This window comes from Egretta garzetta, unplaced genomic scaffold, assembly GCF_000687185.1.
Source record: "Egretta garzetta isolate BGI_Z169 unplaced genomic scaffold, ASM68718v1 scaffold133, whole genome shotgun sequence".
Taxonomy (NCBI): Eukaryota; Metazoa; Chordata; class Aves; order Pelecaniformes; family Ardeidae; genus Egretta; species Egretta garzetta.
The window spans coordinates 4572670-4591401 of NW_009259111.1; the positions used below are offsets into that span (position 1 = coordinate 4572670).

Below are 18732 nucleotides of genomic sequence, written 5' to 3' on the forward strand. Positions count from 1 at the left end.
GAGGGAGCCGCCACCCAAAAGCCCTTGCGCGGGGCGCTGCCCTCTCTCGGGGCGGCCGCCTCCGCGTCGCTGGCCTCCCACGGCGTTCTCCGGGGAAGAGGTAAAAAAAAAAAAAAAAAAAAAAGTCCTTTAAGTTTTCCTTCTAATGGATCTGCCAGCCAGAGGTCAAATAACCGCTTCAGTAGGTTACTGCGACACCTGAACGCAGAGAGCTCTCGGCTGGGTGCCATTTCCACCTGTCACAGTATACACCCACCTGCCAGCCAGGCCGCAGCCTCTAAAAAAGGCTGAAATCTGTGGAAAAAAAAACCCTCACAGCTATGCAGGAGCACACTTAGATGCGCTCTTCAAGCTGACAGGCAAGGCAGCCATGGCCGGAGAGCAGGGGTCTTGCAGGTTCCCCACAGGCACCCGCCTGGCAGGTGCAGATCCTGGAGCACGGCTGCCATTTCCTGCACTGGGAAAACGAAATCTGTGGAAAAACATTACATCTGGTAGATGAAAAAATGCCCCTCCAGCAGATTGCTTCTAATGCATGATAGAGCCAGACAGTTCTCAGCTACTGTCCTCCTATTTCTTCTTTCTCTAAGCTAACATGAATTTTGAATGTCATCTGGCTGTGTGCAATAACAGAGATGTAATTGCAGGTGTAAGACCATACATAGATACTATAGGGATTTCAAGATTTCTTCCCTCTGTGTTGACAGTATCACAACTGATTTGCAACTTTATGGAGTTAAAAGTATGTCAATAAAAATCTGAAATTAACTACTTTCCCTAAAAAAATCTACCTCTTAATTTTTAAGCCTCCCTACCACACAGTAAAGATACCAGAAAATTGCCTTTTGGAAAGTGGGCCATGCGAGTCTGATGGTCAGTTCAGTGGAAAACACAGTGAGTTCAGCTAGGTAAATGGAGACAAATGCCAGTCGTATGCCCAAAACCTACCAAAAACCTGCCAGATTAGAACAGAACAGACCAAACATCATAGTAACATGTTTCTACACGGAGTGAGATCTCAAGAAAGCTCATACAATTCTTTCCTCCCTTGCTGATGTGAGGCCGGAAGCAGACAGTAACCAAGAACACAGGTTCTTAGTACAGCCATAGCAGAAAATAATTAGGTTTAAAAAAACCTTTATCAAGTTTTTCCACCATATGTATTGTTTACTGATGCCATTCTGTTTCTGTGCTGAAATTGTTGCCTGTGATGTAATGAGTGACCTTACAATTTCAGTGTTCAGTTTGGAGAGTACCACAGCCTCAACAGAAAGCCACAAAACTGGACCGCTCAAGATGAGTCCATCAAGAATTGGCGCTGCAGATTCCAGCACGTGCTACACATCATTTGCCCAGCAAGCACAGTACTTCTTTGGTAATTAAGTTCTGCAAACAATTGTACAATGGTCATTACCTTTTGCATGTTGTTTTCTGAACTAATAGAATCATAGAATGTTTTGGGTTGGAAGGGACTCCTAGAGGTCATCTAGCCCAACCCCCCTGCAGGGGGCAGGGACACCGCTAACTAGATCAGGTTGCTCAGAGCCCCCCCAGCCAACCTGGTCTTGAATGTTTCCAGGGATGGAGCCTCCACTACCTCTCTGGGCAACCTGTTCCAGTTTCTCTGAAGGAGAAACACTGTGAGGCAAATTCAAAATAGATCTGCATCCCTGCAAAGGTGTGAGCTGTTTTATGCAAAAGAAGGTCATAATACCATTAGCAGAAGTCCTAAAAGGACACTTAGATTTTAAGCTGTTTCTGTACACTCCACTAACAAGGCAGAACCTGAGATAGGCTTTTTTTTCAAGCAGCAGCACAGGCCCTCTGCCAGAATAAGCTGCTGTAGTTGAGCATGACGTTCAGTTAACAACTGACAGTAACTTACACACACTGAAGATCTGCTTTCTGGCCCTTTGAGCTTTCTCAATGAATCAGCATCTGATTAGCTTTAAGCAGTGCTTATTAAGACTGTATCAGAGGCTGATGTATAATGTAGCGCAGATGCTTTAGTTTCCAACTGTCCACATTCAATGCAACTAAGTTTCAGGAAGAAGATATTAACAAACTCAGCTTGAAGAGAGATTGACCTTACCTTTTTCTGTGATAGGTTGCTAGGACCATTACATATTGGTCTTTTTTGCATTTGAGAATCCCAGGTAGGTGTGTTCACAACAGCGTCTTGTATCCAGGGTTGTGAAAGCCCATCCAGAAGCAGAAACCACAGCTTGGCATTTAGGAGGACAGTGTCCCATGGCTGAAGCAGCAGCAGGGGGAGCAGTGGAAATAGCCAGGCTGGCACTCAGCCCCTAGTGAATGACAGCTGGGGCTTTGTGAACCCTAGGGCAAGGGAGAAAGGGTTATGGGACCTCTTAAGCAGGTGAGACATACAGTAGCATGCCAAACTCTCCATGGACTGTCTCTCTGTGAATGGGAGGTATGGTGAGGACCGCCTTTCCTCCTTCCTGGTGGCCTCACTTCCCTTGGTCCTACCCTTCCTCAAAGCCCATATTTGTGCAGAAGCTGCTGACCTCCAGGGGCGTGTTTGCAGGGCAGGGTGTGTGAAACACCAGCAGCGACCCAGCACATCACTTCCAAGCCCTCGGCCTTACTCTGCAGTGTAGCCGTGAGGCCGGCAGCATCCTGGATGTTGTGTCCCTAACCCCACTGGCCCAGAGAAGCTCCTGCCCTGAAAAGGGGAGGGAGGAAGTTTGTCTCGGGGACTGTCACCAGTATAACCTTGCACACTGCATTCTCTGGGGTACGGAGACCTTCTGTAAACAGGGGGAAGTATTCTGGGCAACCTGGATTTTGCGGTAGGAGGAACAGGAAATTAAAGCTTTACTGGGACCCTGAGAGCTGTCGTCTGGGACACATACAATGGCAGCTGCTTTCACCCCAGCCTCCTACAGACTCTGTGGCTACATGCTTTTTTGGAGGGTGGAAACACAGCAAACCCTACGATGACTCGTTACAGAATGATCTGCATGAACATTCATCTCAACCCTTTTAAGAGACAATTTGAAAATAATTTTGTGTCATAAAGGTCCTAGCACAGACTAATGTTTGAGAATACATCATTCCTTTTAAATTTTTAATCTCGAGCATTTAAATTTTTAATTTCTCACTATTTCACAGTAAAAACAACCAGGAAAGTCTGATAGATATTTATGGTTATTAGTAGGTTAGGTGTTTGGAAACACTTTTAAAAATCTCTATATGCATAGATAACCAAAATAATCATAGAAACCAGAACAGTAACAGCATCCCCTTGGTAGTGACACACCACTATTGTCTCAAGAGTAAGAGCAGTAATATCATTTCTGTGCAAGGCTTGGAGGTCACCCTCACCCTTGACTAAGCCTGCACCCAAACTACAGATCCAAATTTCTTAGTACTCACTGTTCAAACTCATCTTTAAATTCAGAACTGTGGCCTCTGACTCAAAAACTGCTCTAAATGTCATTTGCAATGAATAACTCTGTATTAAATTAACAGATCCTAATGCCAACTAATCTCAAGATAATGAAATATCTTGCTAGCAGGCTAATGTTCTGCCCGCACAGAACACAGCCTTGCTACGCCACATACCACCCTCTACCAGTCCTCTCGTAGTTCCTCTCCCCCCATCACTTGAGCTCTACTTTTCATTACTAAAGTTCCCTTCTACATTTCAGTTTCTGAAGCTAGCTCTCCGCGTCCCCAGCCCAGCACCTCCCAAGCATTAAACAAGAAGGAAGCCAGCACTACAACTGTAATTTCTGAAGATATTTTCTGCTGGTTATTTACTTCATCCATGTATGTTGACACTCTTCAATCCACCAAAATAGCACAAGGCAGGCCAGAAGCACTCGGGGTAGGACTGAAGTTGAACATGGCCAGATGGAGAGATACCGATAGCACCATGAGCAACGAGGGTGTTCTGTTAAATGCAGTCTTGAAGATAAACACACCTCACCTTACATCATCCATGGGGGGTTGCGAGACAGTGCTGAGAGGTCCTTTACTGGACATACTAAATTTGAATCTGCTACAAAAAGGTTCGTTCTTTTATTCTATTTGATTGTCTATTGTCCAGAGTTTTGACTAACAACTCTTTGATTGGGTGTTAATTCTAAGTTTGTGTGATTTCTAGAGGTAAAAATATGAAACTTATCTTTCAGGATCAAGTTATACATTATCAAACACTATCCCTGCTCTAGAAAAGCTTTCAAATGCATATTAACTTGCAACACAAATAGTCTGGTAAAGCCAGTGCAACTGGTAATGCTGTGCTCTTCCACATGAGGTCATAGCATTTTGCATATATTCTTACCAAACAGCTATAGAAAATTCCCCAAACTGGCATTTATTGAGCAATAAATCCAAGTTTATTTTATTACAATTCCTTTCTCCATAAAAACTCACCCTATGTAGTCAAAACCACAACATTTTGCCAGCAGTACAGGCCCTCTTACTGACTGAGACGTTTTCTCTGAGACTTGGTAGAAAAGTTAAGCATCTAACTACACAGAAAATAGGCGGCAGTTTCTCAGATGCTAAGGGAGAGGGCAAAATAAAGTGACAGTCATGTGGAACGTGGAGCTAGTTGTATAGCACATGGCTTTTGAATTTTATTCAGCTCCACACAAGAGGAAAAGGGCGTAATTTTTACTGCCTTAAACTTTCATACTCTAAACACTAATGTCATTCTTCTGCTTACCTGTGGGCATCCTGTGTCTCTAGGTACTCTAGGGCTCTCGGTGTGAAACTACAATTCAGGAAGCATTTCAAAGTGCTAGCTTAGAGCAAAGCCAAGGGAAAGGGCTCTTGGTGTGAAACTACAATTCAGGAAGCATTTCAAAGAATTTTCTCCAGTGGAGAAAATCATGCAATACTACGAGTTGTCCAAATTAAGAGCAATGGAGTGGAAATTACAAGGTGAACTTGTAACTACTAAATGCTAAGGGCAAAATTTGCAGTTCTGAAATGTGCTTGAGTGATCTTCCCAGATACTGAAGTTTGGGGAATAAACGACGACCAGCTGCAACATACACAGCAGGAGCAAGTTTCCTCACAAACCCCAAACTGGCTTCAGCTCTGGAAATATCACAAGTAAGAGCATCTCAGTGTTTACCTTTGTTCTGAACAACTGGTAAGTCACCTGCGTGCGTGAACTATGCTGTGACCACTTTATATGTCATAACTATCAGTTTAAAAGCACCACCCAACCAAGGCTGGATTTAAACCAGCAGTTTTGAGGTACATCAGACCTCATTGCTAACTGCATACAGCAGCAAATAACCTCCTACAAAATAGTTAATTTTTCCTGCAAGTTTCAGCATCTCTCACACTGCCCTGGGCGCACATCACACACTATATGCTGCCATCACCGCGTTCCCTTTGTACACGCAGCTAGCGAACAGAAGCCAGGTTAATAAAGGGTTTGCTGGTTCACTCATTTTGGCTGGGGGAAGAGGGTTGTTAACAACAGCCATCACTCTGAGTGAACTCTGGAGATTCACCTTATGTGACTGGGCTGCCTATCTATGCATAATTCATGATCACATTTGACACTGCTGTAGAGGTCTCAAAAACCAGACTTCCTGCACATTCTATAGAAATCAAGACCCAGATAAAGTGGATCGACTCATGTTAGTGCCCCTCCTGTGCAAAAATAATGACAAGCAGAGGCCTTTAGCAACTGCAGAGCAGCAGGTCAGTTGCCAGGTGTAGTGCTCCAACATATACACCACTTCTTCGTCTGGGCAAATCTCATCACATACTGGATGTGTTGGGGGACCACGAAGTACTTATACAACACAAGAGCTGGCAGGGAGGAGAATTATTGTGAGGTGGGAGGGGGGGATTGAGGACAGACCCATAATAAACATCATATATCCTTAGTTGTATCATTCAAGGAAGCTACTTACCTCCCATAAAGAAGTCCACAGAAGAGGTTAAACACATTGAGAAGTACATGCAAGGTGCTCAAAAACATCTTTTGACACTCAGCGCGTGCATATGTATGCTCTCATAGTTACTCCAAACACGCTATAAAACCTGCAACACTACACTCAAGTGGTTTTCAGTCAGAATCAAGCCCATTCCTTTAACAAGCTAAAAAAACCCCAAAGCTCTTGATTCTCTTTAAATTGTCAGTTGCCATCAACTTTCACACATGTAGTATGATAGGAGGTGGCATCTAGAATCTTGCCTTTCCTCAACTGAGGAACATTGAGAAACCGGGCAGAAGTTGCATCCAGCATACAAAAAAAATTTATGAATTTGCCAGTGCTGGAAAAAGGATATAGGTAAAAACCAAGACTCCCATGAAGGAACTGAACAGCTCCAGTAATTTGAACTCTTTGCCGTCCAGGCCAGCTTCTCAGCATTTTGTTGTGTCAATATTGACATTTGGGCTCCAGTATCTATTAAGAATTTTATTAATCGTTGTCAAGGACCAAGTAGGATTTAAATATGTAGGCCATTGTTATTTATCCATCCATAGGATTCTACTTGCCGGACAGACTTCGTCAATGATTTACATCTAAGGATAGCATACGCCTAGCAGCATTCTAAGACTAATTATGTAATTAAATCACATATTTACAGATGACTTAAATTGATTTACATGTGTATGCACAGACATGATTTTTTTATATATATAAAAAGGTATACCTGCTATAAATTCCCCTCGAGTTCAGTGAAATACTCACGTCAAATGTCTTGGCATTACTCAACGGGCAAGGGGTGAGCCTCAAAGAGTGAAGGGTTTCAGCCCAGGCTCCACTGTCCGTCTTCGGCAATGGACCTCCGATTTTTGCCAACTTCAGAGTTTGCAAACTCCGAGAGGTGTCCCACTCAGAGAGAGATACCGGTCACAGCCCGCTTGTAGCCCAGGAGAGCTCAAGGGGCCTTACTCTGAACTGCTGTTCATAGTATCATGAGATGATTGGCTTTAGTCATTTGTAAACTGTCATCCTGACCACAATCCGGCTGGCGATTACTGGAATTCCAGTAACAATGGCACCGCTCCGCTTGGGTTGCGACCCAGGTGAGGCGTGTTCCAAGGCTGTCAGGGGAAAACTGATAGCTCCTGTTCTGCTCCCTGCCTTGACCAGTCAACCGCTGCTTCTAGCACCGACACTGCCTCTCCCCACCTCAGCCATGGAGGAGTTTCTGGTACAATTAAGGGGCACCTGACCGACCAACTCACTACACAAAGGCCGAGGTCTGGCGGGAATTCCTGAGGTCCTAAAGCAGTGGAAGAGTGAAGGAGGGGATGCACCACCACAGTGATAGCTCACAGGAAACCAGCAGAAAAGACTTCTGAAAAGTCTTCCATAAAGTAAACCAATAAGAAATAGCAGTAAAGTGTTTAATGCCTGCAATTTATTGTATACATACTCTGCAAAACTTATATGCATTTGGTGTGTGCAAAAGTATACACTTTCTTGACAGCACCAGAAAACAGTTAAGCTATGTACGAGATTTTAACCTGATTTGTCACATTGTGTAAAAAGACATTGTGCACAAATGATATCCCCAAAGAAAAAAATCATTGGCTAGACCTAGAAGTACCTTTACTTACACACTAACATTTTAATATTGCATCACACCCACTCACCAAAATAAATAGAAGTACATTCATCACAATTTAAACACCAGTCTTTCCATATATTTATTTTCTTTCTGACATGTTTTGGTCTCCAGAAATATGCTATATCTAGAAATATGCATCAGCTACTAGATTATGTTACAAAATGCAAAAAAAAATAGAAAATTAGTTTTCCTGGACAATATTTTGGGCTTTACACAAAAATAAATCCAGATTTCCATAGAGATCTCATATACTTCTTGGAAAGATTTTTATTTTAAAGCACAGCACAGAGTTGCACACTAAGGCTTCCTGTGATATGCAAAACCCTGGCCTCCAAAAGACATCGCTGTAAAGTGAAATACAGCTCAAGTGTAAATACAAGACATTTTCAAAAAGTAGTCATCAATAGAAAGTGCCCTTCATTTGATTTAGCATTAGCAGTAAAGAAGTAGCTACTGTAAGTGTGCAATCAAAGCCAGACCTGGAAGGGTTTTATGAGAAGTGTGTTATTTCACACTATCAAGTTTAAGGATATAGAATCTGAGATAGCAGAAACCAACCAACCTTTTTATACTCCTACATTCATTTTTTTTTTTTGACACAATTTAGTAAAAAAGGCACATTGTCAGACAGTGAATTAAAAATCTAAAAACCAAACCAGAATTCCATTAAATACAATTAAATCTTTAGCTTAACATCAGATCCTTGTAAACCAATATAAGCATTCTTCCAGTTTTTCTTGACCTCAAATTCAGATGCACTTTGGATGAGTACTGAAGCACTCTCCTTAGATTAATACTACTAATCTGACAAGCAGTAAACACATTTTTGGATACAAGGTCAGGAACTAAAACCCCCAAATTTAGTTCCTTCCTAGCCAATTTACAAATATGCAAATGCAAACACATTAAACCCCAAACATTTGTACAAAATTTGAAAACCATTAGCATCCCATGCCAATTATGAGAAAGTACTTCTCTACTGTAAAATTACAAATGTGTCCTTGAGTAATTTTTCATGAGAGATGAAATTTAAGCAACGAATAAACAGTTACACAGTGCCTTAGGGAGGCTAGCAGAGTACATTCCAGTCACCATCTAAAAGACAAATGACAAAGTGCTTTACAGATTAAGACATTTAACTGATCTTGCATGGTTAAATAATCAAGAAAGTGGTGAAATAATCAGGTTTTATTTAGCTTATATTTATCTGAAATGCAGATTTAATTCCCAGCTGAACCAATTTTGAATTAATATATTTCATTTGCTTCATAAGAGACTGTTTTTCCCAACTTTTTTTCCAACCAGGCAGGAAATTGCTCACAGCTGATCTATAACTGTCTGGGTTGACAGACCCAGAGCTTTCTCCAGCTAAAAAGAATTAAAAAAATAAAAACAGTAACTTGATCATGGTCCCAGGGTTCATTGTCTTGAATGGATAATTCTAGCAACTACAACAGAAAATCTTAGATTGTCCCAATGAAGTAGAGCAAGTACAACACTTCTAGACAAACAGTGAGGTTTAGCTATCTTGCGTGATCTCAAGTGCATACACTGAGAAACAGCTTTTGTTAGTTAGTAAAGAAAGTTAAAAATACAGAGGAGCAACAATGGTATCTTCATCTGGGCTCCTGTCAGCTAATACTGAATTAGTTTATAGAATCCATTCCAATAGCTTACTCATGTCAGTGTTTTACTGAGGCAGTGAAATGCTACACCATTGACAGAAAACATCTTAAAAAGGCAAGTCTGCTTTTTCTTACATTAAGAGTCAGATGTTTAAACTTCAGCAGCTTCCAAGATTGTTCCTTACAGGTTGCTATCTGAACTGCTTCCTAGAAGCAGCACTGTTAAGAATAGCTCCCTGATAGGAAAGGTTCCTTTGTCGTTTTTCTACACTGTAGTTTTTCCTTTTTATTCTTTTACTTTCCTCCCCGCACCCCAAACACCTTTTTTTACTTTTCAAAGTACTTCTAGCATTAAAACGTAACAGCCTCAGCAGCTGAAGCCAGAGGTACTATCAATGGAGTCCTGGAGCTTGAGGCCAAGTTGAGTAGTGGTAACTGGTGAGTTTTGAAGGGCAACCTGGGGAAATCAAAGTAGATGCAACACCAGATTTGAGCTTCAAACTCTCAGTACAACTCCTGTAGAATTACATGAACCCTGTGCTGATTGTAAACAATTTCAGTTACTGAAAGAAACAGTCTTTAAGTGCATAGTTAGAAATAATGTGCAAATATGGGCATTAAGGTAAGTAACTGAACTAACTCTCCTACTATGCATTTTAGATTTTTGGTTTGATGAAATTAATTGCAATTATTAATGAGCTAACATGAAGTTGTTAAATGCTGAAGAGCTGCAAATACATTCTAACAAAAATTAATTCTGATGTGCTTTCTAAATAGCAAGCCTAATTAGATAAATGACTGCTTCACATTTTAAATCATTTAACACATCGGATGTTTAATGCAAGAAAAAACATGTGCACTGTACACAATTTGTAAAAGCAGCAGAAGCTGTTAAACAAATGTGAAGATTTACAGGGCAGGAAAAGAATTCCCAAGCATATGCTTGAGCCCAAAAGCACAAGTTACATACAAACACCAGAAATTCCTGTTTTCAGAGTGTGTATTTATCATACTGAATTAGATTGGCATTGGAATTCCAGACACAGCAAAAGCCAACATAATCTTTTGGCCATACTTATAACTGTACAATTTGCAAATGACATGCACTCTTCTGTTTAGAAATAAAGAGGTTCAAATTCTTTTATGGGTCCTCAGATCAGAAAATATGCAGCACTTTATTGCTTTGAACATCTGTGGCAACAGCTGAATTTACACCCAAGCTGCTTCTGTACAGAAGACAACACTTCAATACTTTGAGGCTCAAGTTGGGAGACAGAATAGGATATAAAGCAATTTCTCCAAGTCTCAAGAAATATCAGGGAACAAGAATGCTATTCCTTTCTTTCAAATGAATGCAAAATTGGTTTACTGGTATATGGGCCTACACAGTTCCAAGTCAGTGCATAGCTAGTCATTATTTCTGCTGGCATCTTGAACTGGTTTAATCAATGGAAACATCTATTAATTTTATTCCACTTAATAATATGCATTAGTGCATTAATTTCTTCATAAAAAACCAACCCTGGCAAGTATTAAAAATAAATATCTTATTTAGGTCAAACTAAAGCCTTGCTTTTCAGTACTTTAATCGCTTTAAATATTCTTTTGCCCTCTAACAAGCAAATGGAAACTGAAGTAGAATAAAAGATGTATGGAGGCAGAGGGTAGCAGAAACATGAAAAGTCAACACCATAGGTCAGTTAACGTGTCCTCAGCTTCTTAGACTGTCTCTTGCGTTTTAATTCTTCTTCTTCCCGTCTCAATTCTTCTAAGTCCTCCTGAACACCGAGTCTCAAGCTGCCAAATAAGATGAAATCCTTTACATGCTGCTACTCAAGAAACATGACATTTGGACTTCTACCCCTCCCCCAAGAAAAGCAATCCTAAAATTACAGCCAGTTTGAGCAAAAATTTTAGATCAGTTCAACAATCATAAATTTTCTTTAATTATAGTGAGAATACAGCTTTAAGAAAAGAAATCAAGATCTTATCATCAGATTAGAATCAAGTCTTTTGAGGGAAATATTTAAAACTTTTGTTAAAAAAAATCAAGACTGAAAAAACCTGATTTTAATACAAAAGGTCATTTTTTCAAATAAAAAGCTGCTTAAACACATCCATCAATTCTTGCCAATGTAACTCTTACGTACAAGTCATAGCAGGACTGACTCTCATCAACTTGAGAGCCACCTAGACCTTTTTACATTGGCAAGGGAGATAATGGCTATGTCAAACAGCAGAGAAGCAAAATTTTGTTGCAACTTCCTGGCTTGAGGCACCATTCCAGTAGTGACAAGCACAAGATGGCTCCACCCTCAGTCCATCTAACTGCTGTGACTCCTGTGAAGAGGCCCATTGGAGAGACTCTTCTAACAGAGCATGTTCAGCTGTGTCCCTGAATATTTTCTTCAGCTTCCTAGAAGTCAGTATGTTGAAAGTGATACTTAAACCAGTATCTGTAATCATCCATCTCCTCTTCAATAAATAAGGGCTGGAGAATCTTGCTGGTTTCATACTAGGAGTGGGTGTGGCAAAGTTACCATTTTGTAATTAGCTACTGGCTCATTTGCAGCCCCGCCATGTGCATTTGTACATCCATAGTTCATTCTAAAGCAACATAAGGTAGCATCGCAAATGCCTCCATGCAAAAGGTTCAACCACATAACAATGAGGATTCAACTGTTCTGGGCTAAACTGCTCTAAAATGGATTTTATGCCTAAACAAGCATAGCAAAGTCACCTTTAATTCAGGAAACTGCAGTCATATGAATTAAGAACAGAAACAAACACATCAAGGATCTATGTGATAAAACTCTGGCTTGAAGCATCATTTTTTATTTCAACTTAGAACTTAACAACTATAATTTTAGTGGGCTTGCTTGGCTAGAAAAGGTTCCTCATTTTAAGTGTCACAATGCTTTTAACCAAAACTCCCAGTGAAAAAGTATCTGAGCATTGAAAAATAGTTAAATTCAATTTTACTCAAGTTTCTTATCTCCTATTCCTTTATGCTAGGACTTGTGTAGTTAAAAGCTAGCCAGGTATAGCAAAACCTCCCTCTACATCTTCAGAGAATTCTGTCAACAGCAACATCATTGTAAAATTCCAGTCGTTTCCTCTAATTCCATTTAACAGACTATAGCTTTGCATGAGCTGCAGCTATTCCCCAGGGGCAAGGAGGAATAAGGACCCTGACTATAACTTCAAATAGATGCAAGGTTCCAACGCTCAAGGCACCTTCTGAATAACAATACAAAAATTTCAGTAGAACAAAAAAATTGGTAACTCAGTATATTCCAATATTTTCTGTTATCTATAAAAACCTCTTATAACTTTCAAAGCTTGTTCCACCAGCCATTAAAAACAAAAAAAGAAAAATCAGTTTATGAATACTGCTTTTTATAACAGCAACGTAAGACTTGTGCAGGTCAGGAGGCCAGAACCCATGGTCAAAACCAATATGAGAATATAATCTTCATATTTGAAATCACTGATTAAAAAAGTTTGCCAGAGTTACTTTTTATACATACATTAAATACACACACACACACATATAGACAAAACAAAATAAACCTCCTTCCAGTCCTCAAACTAGCAGAATATTGTAATGTTTGGGACAAGCTGAAGGGTTTAGCATTTCAACTGAAGTTTAAAGTATTTTTACAAAGATTTTTAGGTATAAGTTGGTTTTAGTTTGGGGCTTTTGTGTTTGTTTTTTTAACAAGCAAAGTTTATGATGCATGAGAATGAACATACAAGATTTATTTACTGTACCCACCACTGGACAGCTGAGTTTCATCTTTACCCAAGCTTTCTTATAAAAAATGGTAAGGCTTATTTACCTCTGCTATAAAAAGCAGCAAATATCCTCTTTAACTTAGCCCCATGACTTCCCACCCGAGTTTAAATCCGTGCATACCTCCTAGCTTCTTCTTTCTGTTGCTCTCTCCAGCTGCTCTCCATGTAACGTAAGGCATAATCACTTTCATCTTTGTATCTGGAAAGTAAGTATTATATTTCAGCACACTAAAACCCATGCTCATGTACAGTTGAGTTATGAATTCACATACCTTCTTAGAAAGAATAATTACCTTGCTATACACAGATTTTAATGTTTTGAAAGAATCTAAGTTACAAGCCTTTAAAATGCTTGCTTTTTGTACCTTATTGTCAGACAAGAGGGAAGTATTTAAGTACGCTAAATAAGAGCCTTCATTTTCCAGCAGTTTCTAGTCATACCAAATTAGATCCTCTTACAGAACAGCTAACACAGTTAGCAGTTCATATTCAGGCAGCTACGTTTGATGAATTCCGAAATACTGCACACTGCTATAGAAAGCATTTTAACATCCAATAACAGGAAAGCGTTGCTAGGAATTACACAAGTGAGATATTGAAGAAGCTGTGTGGTTTTCCAGCTATGGTCTATTGCATCAGATTTTATTGTTCCCCAGAAGAGCATGGCAGGCAGTGTGAAAATTCAAGGCCCCTTCTGCACAGAAGCAGCTCTAACACTTGTTAAATTTCTGCAATGCAAAACCATTTATGGATACCAGCATTTCCCCTATTTCTAAAACATTTTTATTTGTTGAACTGTATTAATTTCTGTTGTTCTGTGGTTCTACAGTATCTGAAAATTCACATTTTTCTTACCTTTTCCGGTCATAGCCAAATATTTCCCGAATATGTTTTGATATTTCTTCTTGGGGTTCCCCTTCATCTTCAATGAAGTCATCCATTTCAGAGTCATATTCATCATCATCATCATCTATTTGTCTCTTATAACCAATAGGTGGTCTTCCAAGACCTGAATGACAGGGAGTGAAAAGAAATAATTAACTAATAACATTAATATAACATTAATTTAGCAGTACTTCTCCTTGCTATACCTTGGGTGCAGCCATTTTACAGCTCTGGGCTTCAAGGTGGAACACTTCTGCCTCAGGTTAACTAGCAATTCTTAGAAATTCAGTAAGAGGAAATACTTCCTCCTCTAGGTTGTGCTATAGAAGATGACATGTCAGTATCACCAACTGCATCCTGAGGAAAACTAAGAGACAGAAGTCTATGTTCTTGCTCAGAGTTTTCTAGGCACTTATTTGCTAGAGTCCATGCTGCTTGTTTCTGTTCAGAAATAAGTTTTTAGAATTGCTTGCTTACTGATAAGGTGAATTTGCCAAAACACTTAACTATCAGTCACAGGTTTGCTGTGTAGTTTTAATTTTCATGTACCACTTTAAGCATCTGTTATTTAAGACACCAGGAAATTTTAAAGACTAAGCGTAACTAAGTGAAGTAGGACGTGAATCCTTCAATTCTTTTCCTTCTAGCAGCATTCATTTACCAACATCCATCACAGGCTGCTTAGTTTTGTTTCATGTAATACTTCACGCCTCAGGCCTGTATTTCAAAGAACATGAGCGTAGGTAAAAATCAATAAAAAGTTGAAAAGCAGAAAAAAGCATTCTACTGTTAAATGCACTCTAAAAGGCAAATATGGTATCTTGTCCAAGTCTTCCTAATCGCATCTATAATTATCAAAGACCGTGACCTCAACTCAGACATATATAAAAAATACAAAACAAATAACTAAGTGAAAAAATCATTTTGCTCTAGCACTTTATACCTTGTGGATGAAGCACAGGTCTATGCCCTTGAAGAGATCTCATTCCATTTAACTGTCCATTGCTAGGTCTCGTGACTAGGTTTTTAGAAGAAATAGTTTCTGATACAACAGTACACTTCGGTTTTACAGCTGTACCCAAGCCACTGCCTGGTCGCCCAGGTCCTGCACTTGGGTTGATGCCTGGTCTTCCTGGTCCTGTTCCCAAGCTGCTGCCTGGTCGCTTGGCTCCTGTGCTTGGACTGATTCCTGGCCTTCCTGGTCCGGTTCCCAAGCTGCTGCCTGGTCGCCCAGGTCCAGCACTTGGGCTGACTCCTAGCCTTCCTGGTCCGGTTCCCAAGCTGCTGCCTGGTCGCCCAGGTCCAGTGCTTGAGCTGACTCCTGGCCTTCCTGGTCCTGTACCCGTGCTGCTGCCTGGTCGCCCAGGTCCTGCATTTGTGCTGACTCCTGGCCTTCCTGGTCCAGTGCCCAAGCTGCTTCCCGGTTTCCCAAGTCCTGTGCTTGAGCTGCCAGCTGGCCTTCCAGGTCCCATGCCTGAGCCACCACCCAGCCGCCCAGGTCCCAGGCTTGAGCTGCTGCCTGGCCTTCCAGGTCCTGTGGCTGAGCTGCTGCCCAGTCGCCCAGGTCCTGAGTTTAAACCACTTCCTGGCCTTCCAGGTCCCATGCCAGAATTGCTGCTCGATCGCCCGGGTCCTGCACTTGAACTGCCGCCTGGATGTCCAGGTCCTCCTTTTCCTAAGCTGCTACCTGATCGTTTTGCATTGGAGTTTACTCCATGCTGAAGGGCTGCAGCATTTCCTGATTTTGTATGGGCAGACTTTTTCAGGCTGGATTCTTTAGTGGATGGTAGCCTTTGAGCCCCATTGGCTGCTGGTTTTGAGGGTAGCGCATGAGACCTTGAGCCAGACTTTCCAATACCATTGACAGGTAATTTACTATGACTGCTACCAGCAGAGCTTTTTAGGGAGCCATTTTGTGAGTTTTTTTCCATTTGATCAAATCTGGAGGAAGATGATGAACGTGAGTGTTTTTCAGTCAATGCTGGTGCTTTGGATTTCTTATCAGTACCACTCATAGAAGATGACAGACTGCCTTTTGGTGTGGAATGTTTATCTACTGAGCTTTTGTTAAGTTTTGCATTTACAGATTCTTTCTGAGAAGTCACTTTTTTTGAAGAACTGGATATCCCTGTATTCTTAATTTCTTTCTCACTTTTCTTATGACTTTCTATTCTTTTGTTTTTGCGTCCCAAATACTCCCTCTCTCTCAATTCTTCTGCTGTTCTGGGTCTCTCTTCTACCTTTTTCACTGCTTTTATTTCCACTGGTTCATACTGTTTTTTTTCAGCAAGCCTTAAGAGTTCTGCAAAGTTCAGAGGTGCTGGTGCACTTTTGGGAGGCGCCTTTGGTTTCACTGCAACTTTGGATGGTTTCTCTTCATATTCTTCTTGCTCATGCTCAGATTCAGTCTGACTGTATTCGAGTTGCTCAGTTTCATCTTCTGTTGCATACTCAGCCTCTGGGGCCTGAGCAACATTCTCACAAGTCCTCCTCTTTTTAGGCTTCTCTTCCACAGGAATGCCATTATAGCCATAAAAATTATCCTTTGTTCGTGAGGCCATAGCTCTTGCCTTTCTGTCATGTTTCAGTTCAATACGTCTAGCCAAGAGTTGTTCTTTCTTTCTTCTTTCTTCCAGTGCTATAAAAGAAAACCAGGAGAAAGTTATGTAAAATACTTTTAAATTTCTTCCAAATTGATAAACCATTTAGGACAGTAGTTTAAGGATATCTGGCTAACAGCTATTCAAAATAGACCAGAAAGTGATCAGAGGTCTGCCAAAAGGGCAAGCTAGCTCACATGAATCAGCTACTCTGACAAACAAAGGTGAACAACTAAGTCAAATGCTGCTATTGCAAAACCCACTAAGGTGATTCAACTGAAGCAGCTCTGCAGAATTATATGCAAACTAAGGAAAATTACTGTGTGAGGAGGTACAGGATTTGGGGATCTCTGGGTAATGGAAGGAGTTCCAAGACCAAGCAAGAGAATTTTGAGACCATACAGAATTTACTATCAGATGTTTAAGGTAAGATGAGGAAAGGGAGGGAATCAAAGAGTATTGAGGGGATAAGAATTGGAGAACAGGCTGAGTGTGTGTGTAGAAGGGTATAGGGGAGAGAGAAGCAGCCAGCCACTGGTAAGCAAGCTGCTGGTCACTACTTTTATCTGATAGAGTCCTGTGCCCCATCTACACAGTCTGTCCTATATTCTTACTGAACCATTTTCAGCTATTTTCTGCATAAGTATGCTCCCTATCTTAAGTCTGATTGTGATCAGCTGACAGAGTTCAGACTGAACTAGCTGGTGAATAGGATGAGAGGTTTGAACACCAGATACTGGAGAGACCAAGGGAGGGCCAAATACCAGACTCAGGAAAAGCATCTATTCCTAGAAAATTGATTGGGCTACTCATGCTGTGGGTGACTGTAAAGGTACCATATCCCCTGTCTGTGTTATTCTGTTGTCAAGGGCTATGACTGTACAGAGCATGAGTGTATGCATGCCTATGTGGAATGCATGCTCAGCCTTGCTTCTGGCTGGACCTGTCAGCAGGGATAAGGAGCAGGCTCATGACTGGCCCAGGAGAGAAGGAATACACTGGGCCATCCAGTCCATCAGATTTGGTTACCTTTAACAAAACATTAACAACAGAAGCAACACAGTACTAGTTTATTCCATAGGATATTTAAAGGAAATATAATACAGTGGAAAAACTGTGGCTCTAACAAAGCCTCTGCCATACAAATTTAAAATTCAGATTTTATTGATACACTAGATTAAGACACAACAACAGGAACTCTTAGCATTTTTTCACACAGGTAAAGCTTTTAAAAGTTATCAAATGTCCAGATCTCTTTACCATAACTACTTCTTGATCTCCAACAGTAAATGCTAGTGCAGCTGATTAATATTTAAGTCCTTAGTAAGCATGCAAACATCCCTAGTCCTTACTTAGTCTTGGCTTTCCCTCAGCATCAGTTATGTGCGTAAATTCCAGAACAGATGTGTAGCTGTATTTGCAATAGCTTTGAAGAAGGTGACAAGGTCTCAAAGAGTCAGTGAAAGACTCCCATAGGAAATATTTTGGACTGTTACCTTTTTTCCTTTTTTCTTCTTCTTGCCGTCTGAGAAATGCTTGCACTGCTGCAGACTCTACACCCTTGACTTTTGGAACCTTTTTGGGAGGACCAACAGCCAAACTGTACCTTTTCTGCAAAGAACAAAGAAATATGTCAGAAAAGCTAAGAAATGTAAAAATCTTAAAGTTTTTAAAACAGAGGAGTTGTGTAACAGTCATGTACTTGACTTTAAGCATAGAGATGGTACAGAATAAACAAACAATGAATTCCCACTGATGCTGAGAGTTGTGACAGATACACTTGACTCTTGGCTGTACTTTGGTTCAGGCTGACTAAGGAGCAAAAAGCCTCATGTCCTTGGGGTGAATTTGTGAGCTAGAAAGCCCCTGGCTCACGTACAAGGGAGTGAGGGTGTCTTGAAAAGGTCTCTTGTATTTGAGAGGTGGTTTCAAAACCAGAAGTGCAAGATAACCAAACTACAGAACAAGATACCAGAGCTAAAACAAAGACATCTATCTTGTCTATATTATTGACTAGCAGCCAACTACTTCACCCTATAAATGTTACCAACAGGATGGGCCCAAATTGAGCCCTCCCTGAACTGCAGCTGGAATGCATCCCAGGTGACTCTCCCCTTGAGCAGGGACACCTCTCAAGGTTAGAGATTCCTTACCTGAGACTAAGATCCTGCCTTAGCAAGACAGAGATCCCATACCGGTGACAGATCCTCGGTTAGCGACTGATAGCATGCTGAATTAATATT

The 18732-nt window shown here is 40.8% G+C and overlaps 2 protein-coding genes across 2 annotated transcripts in view; both read right to left on the minus strand.

Moving 5' to 3' along the window:
• The window catches only part of UEVLD (UEV and lactate/malate dehyrogenase domains), a 16833-nt gene extending 14303 nt beyond the window's left edge, over positions 1 to 2530 (minus strand). Inside the window, exon 1 of the mRNA XM_009635445.2 lies at positions 2093 to 2530. Coding sequence (XP_009633740.2) covers positions 2093 to 2143 — 51 coding nt within the window. The 5' untranslated portion in view covers positions 2144 to 2530. The remainder of the gene's footprint in view (positions 1 to 2092) is intronic.
• Positions 2531 to 7349: 4819 nt separating this feature from the next.
• SPTY2D1 (SPT2 chromatin protein domain containing 1) lies at positions 7350 to 18202 on the minus strand. Its single transcript, XM_035890982.1, has 5 exons — positions 17986 to 18202; positions 14833 to 16527; positions 13860 to 14013; positions 13126 to 13203; positions 7350 to 11003 (listed from the first exon to the last, which is right to left on the minus strand). The coding sequence occupies exons 1-5, from the start codon at positions 18185 to 18187 to the stop codon at positions 10907 to 10909; spliced, it is 2226 nt and encodes a 741-aa protein (XP_035746875.1). The 5' UTR covers positions 18188 to 18202; the 3' UTR covers positions 7350 to 10906.
• Between the last annotated feature and the right edge of the window lie 530 nt (positions 18203 to 18732).

Coding starts and splice junctions, on each gene's coding strand:
- SPTY2D1 (XM_035890982.1), bottom strand. CDS start 18,187: ATGACTGTTACACAACTCCTCTGTTTTAAAAACTTTAAGATTTTTACA. Junction 16,528..17,985: donor AGAAGAAAAAAGGAAAAAAG/GTAACAGTCCAA, acceptor TTTCTTTTATAG/CACTGGAAGAAAGAAGAAAG. Junction 11,004..13,125: donor CAGAAAGAAGAAGCTAGGAG/GTATGCACGGAT, acceptor CTTATTTGGCAG/CTTGAGACTCGGTGTTCAGG.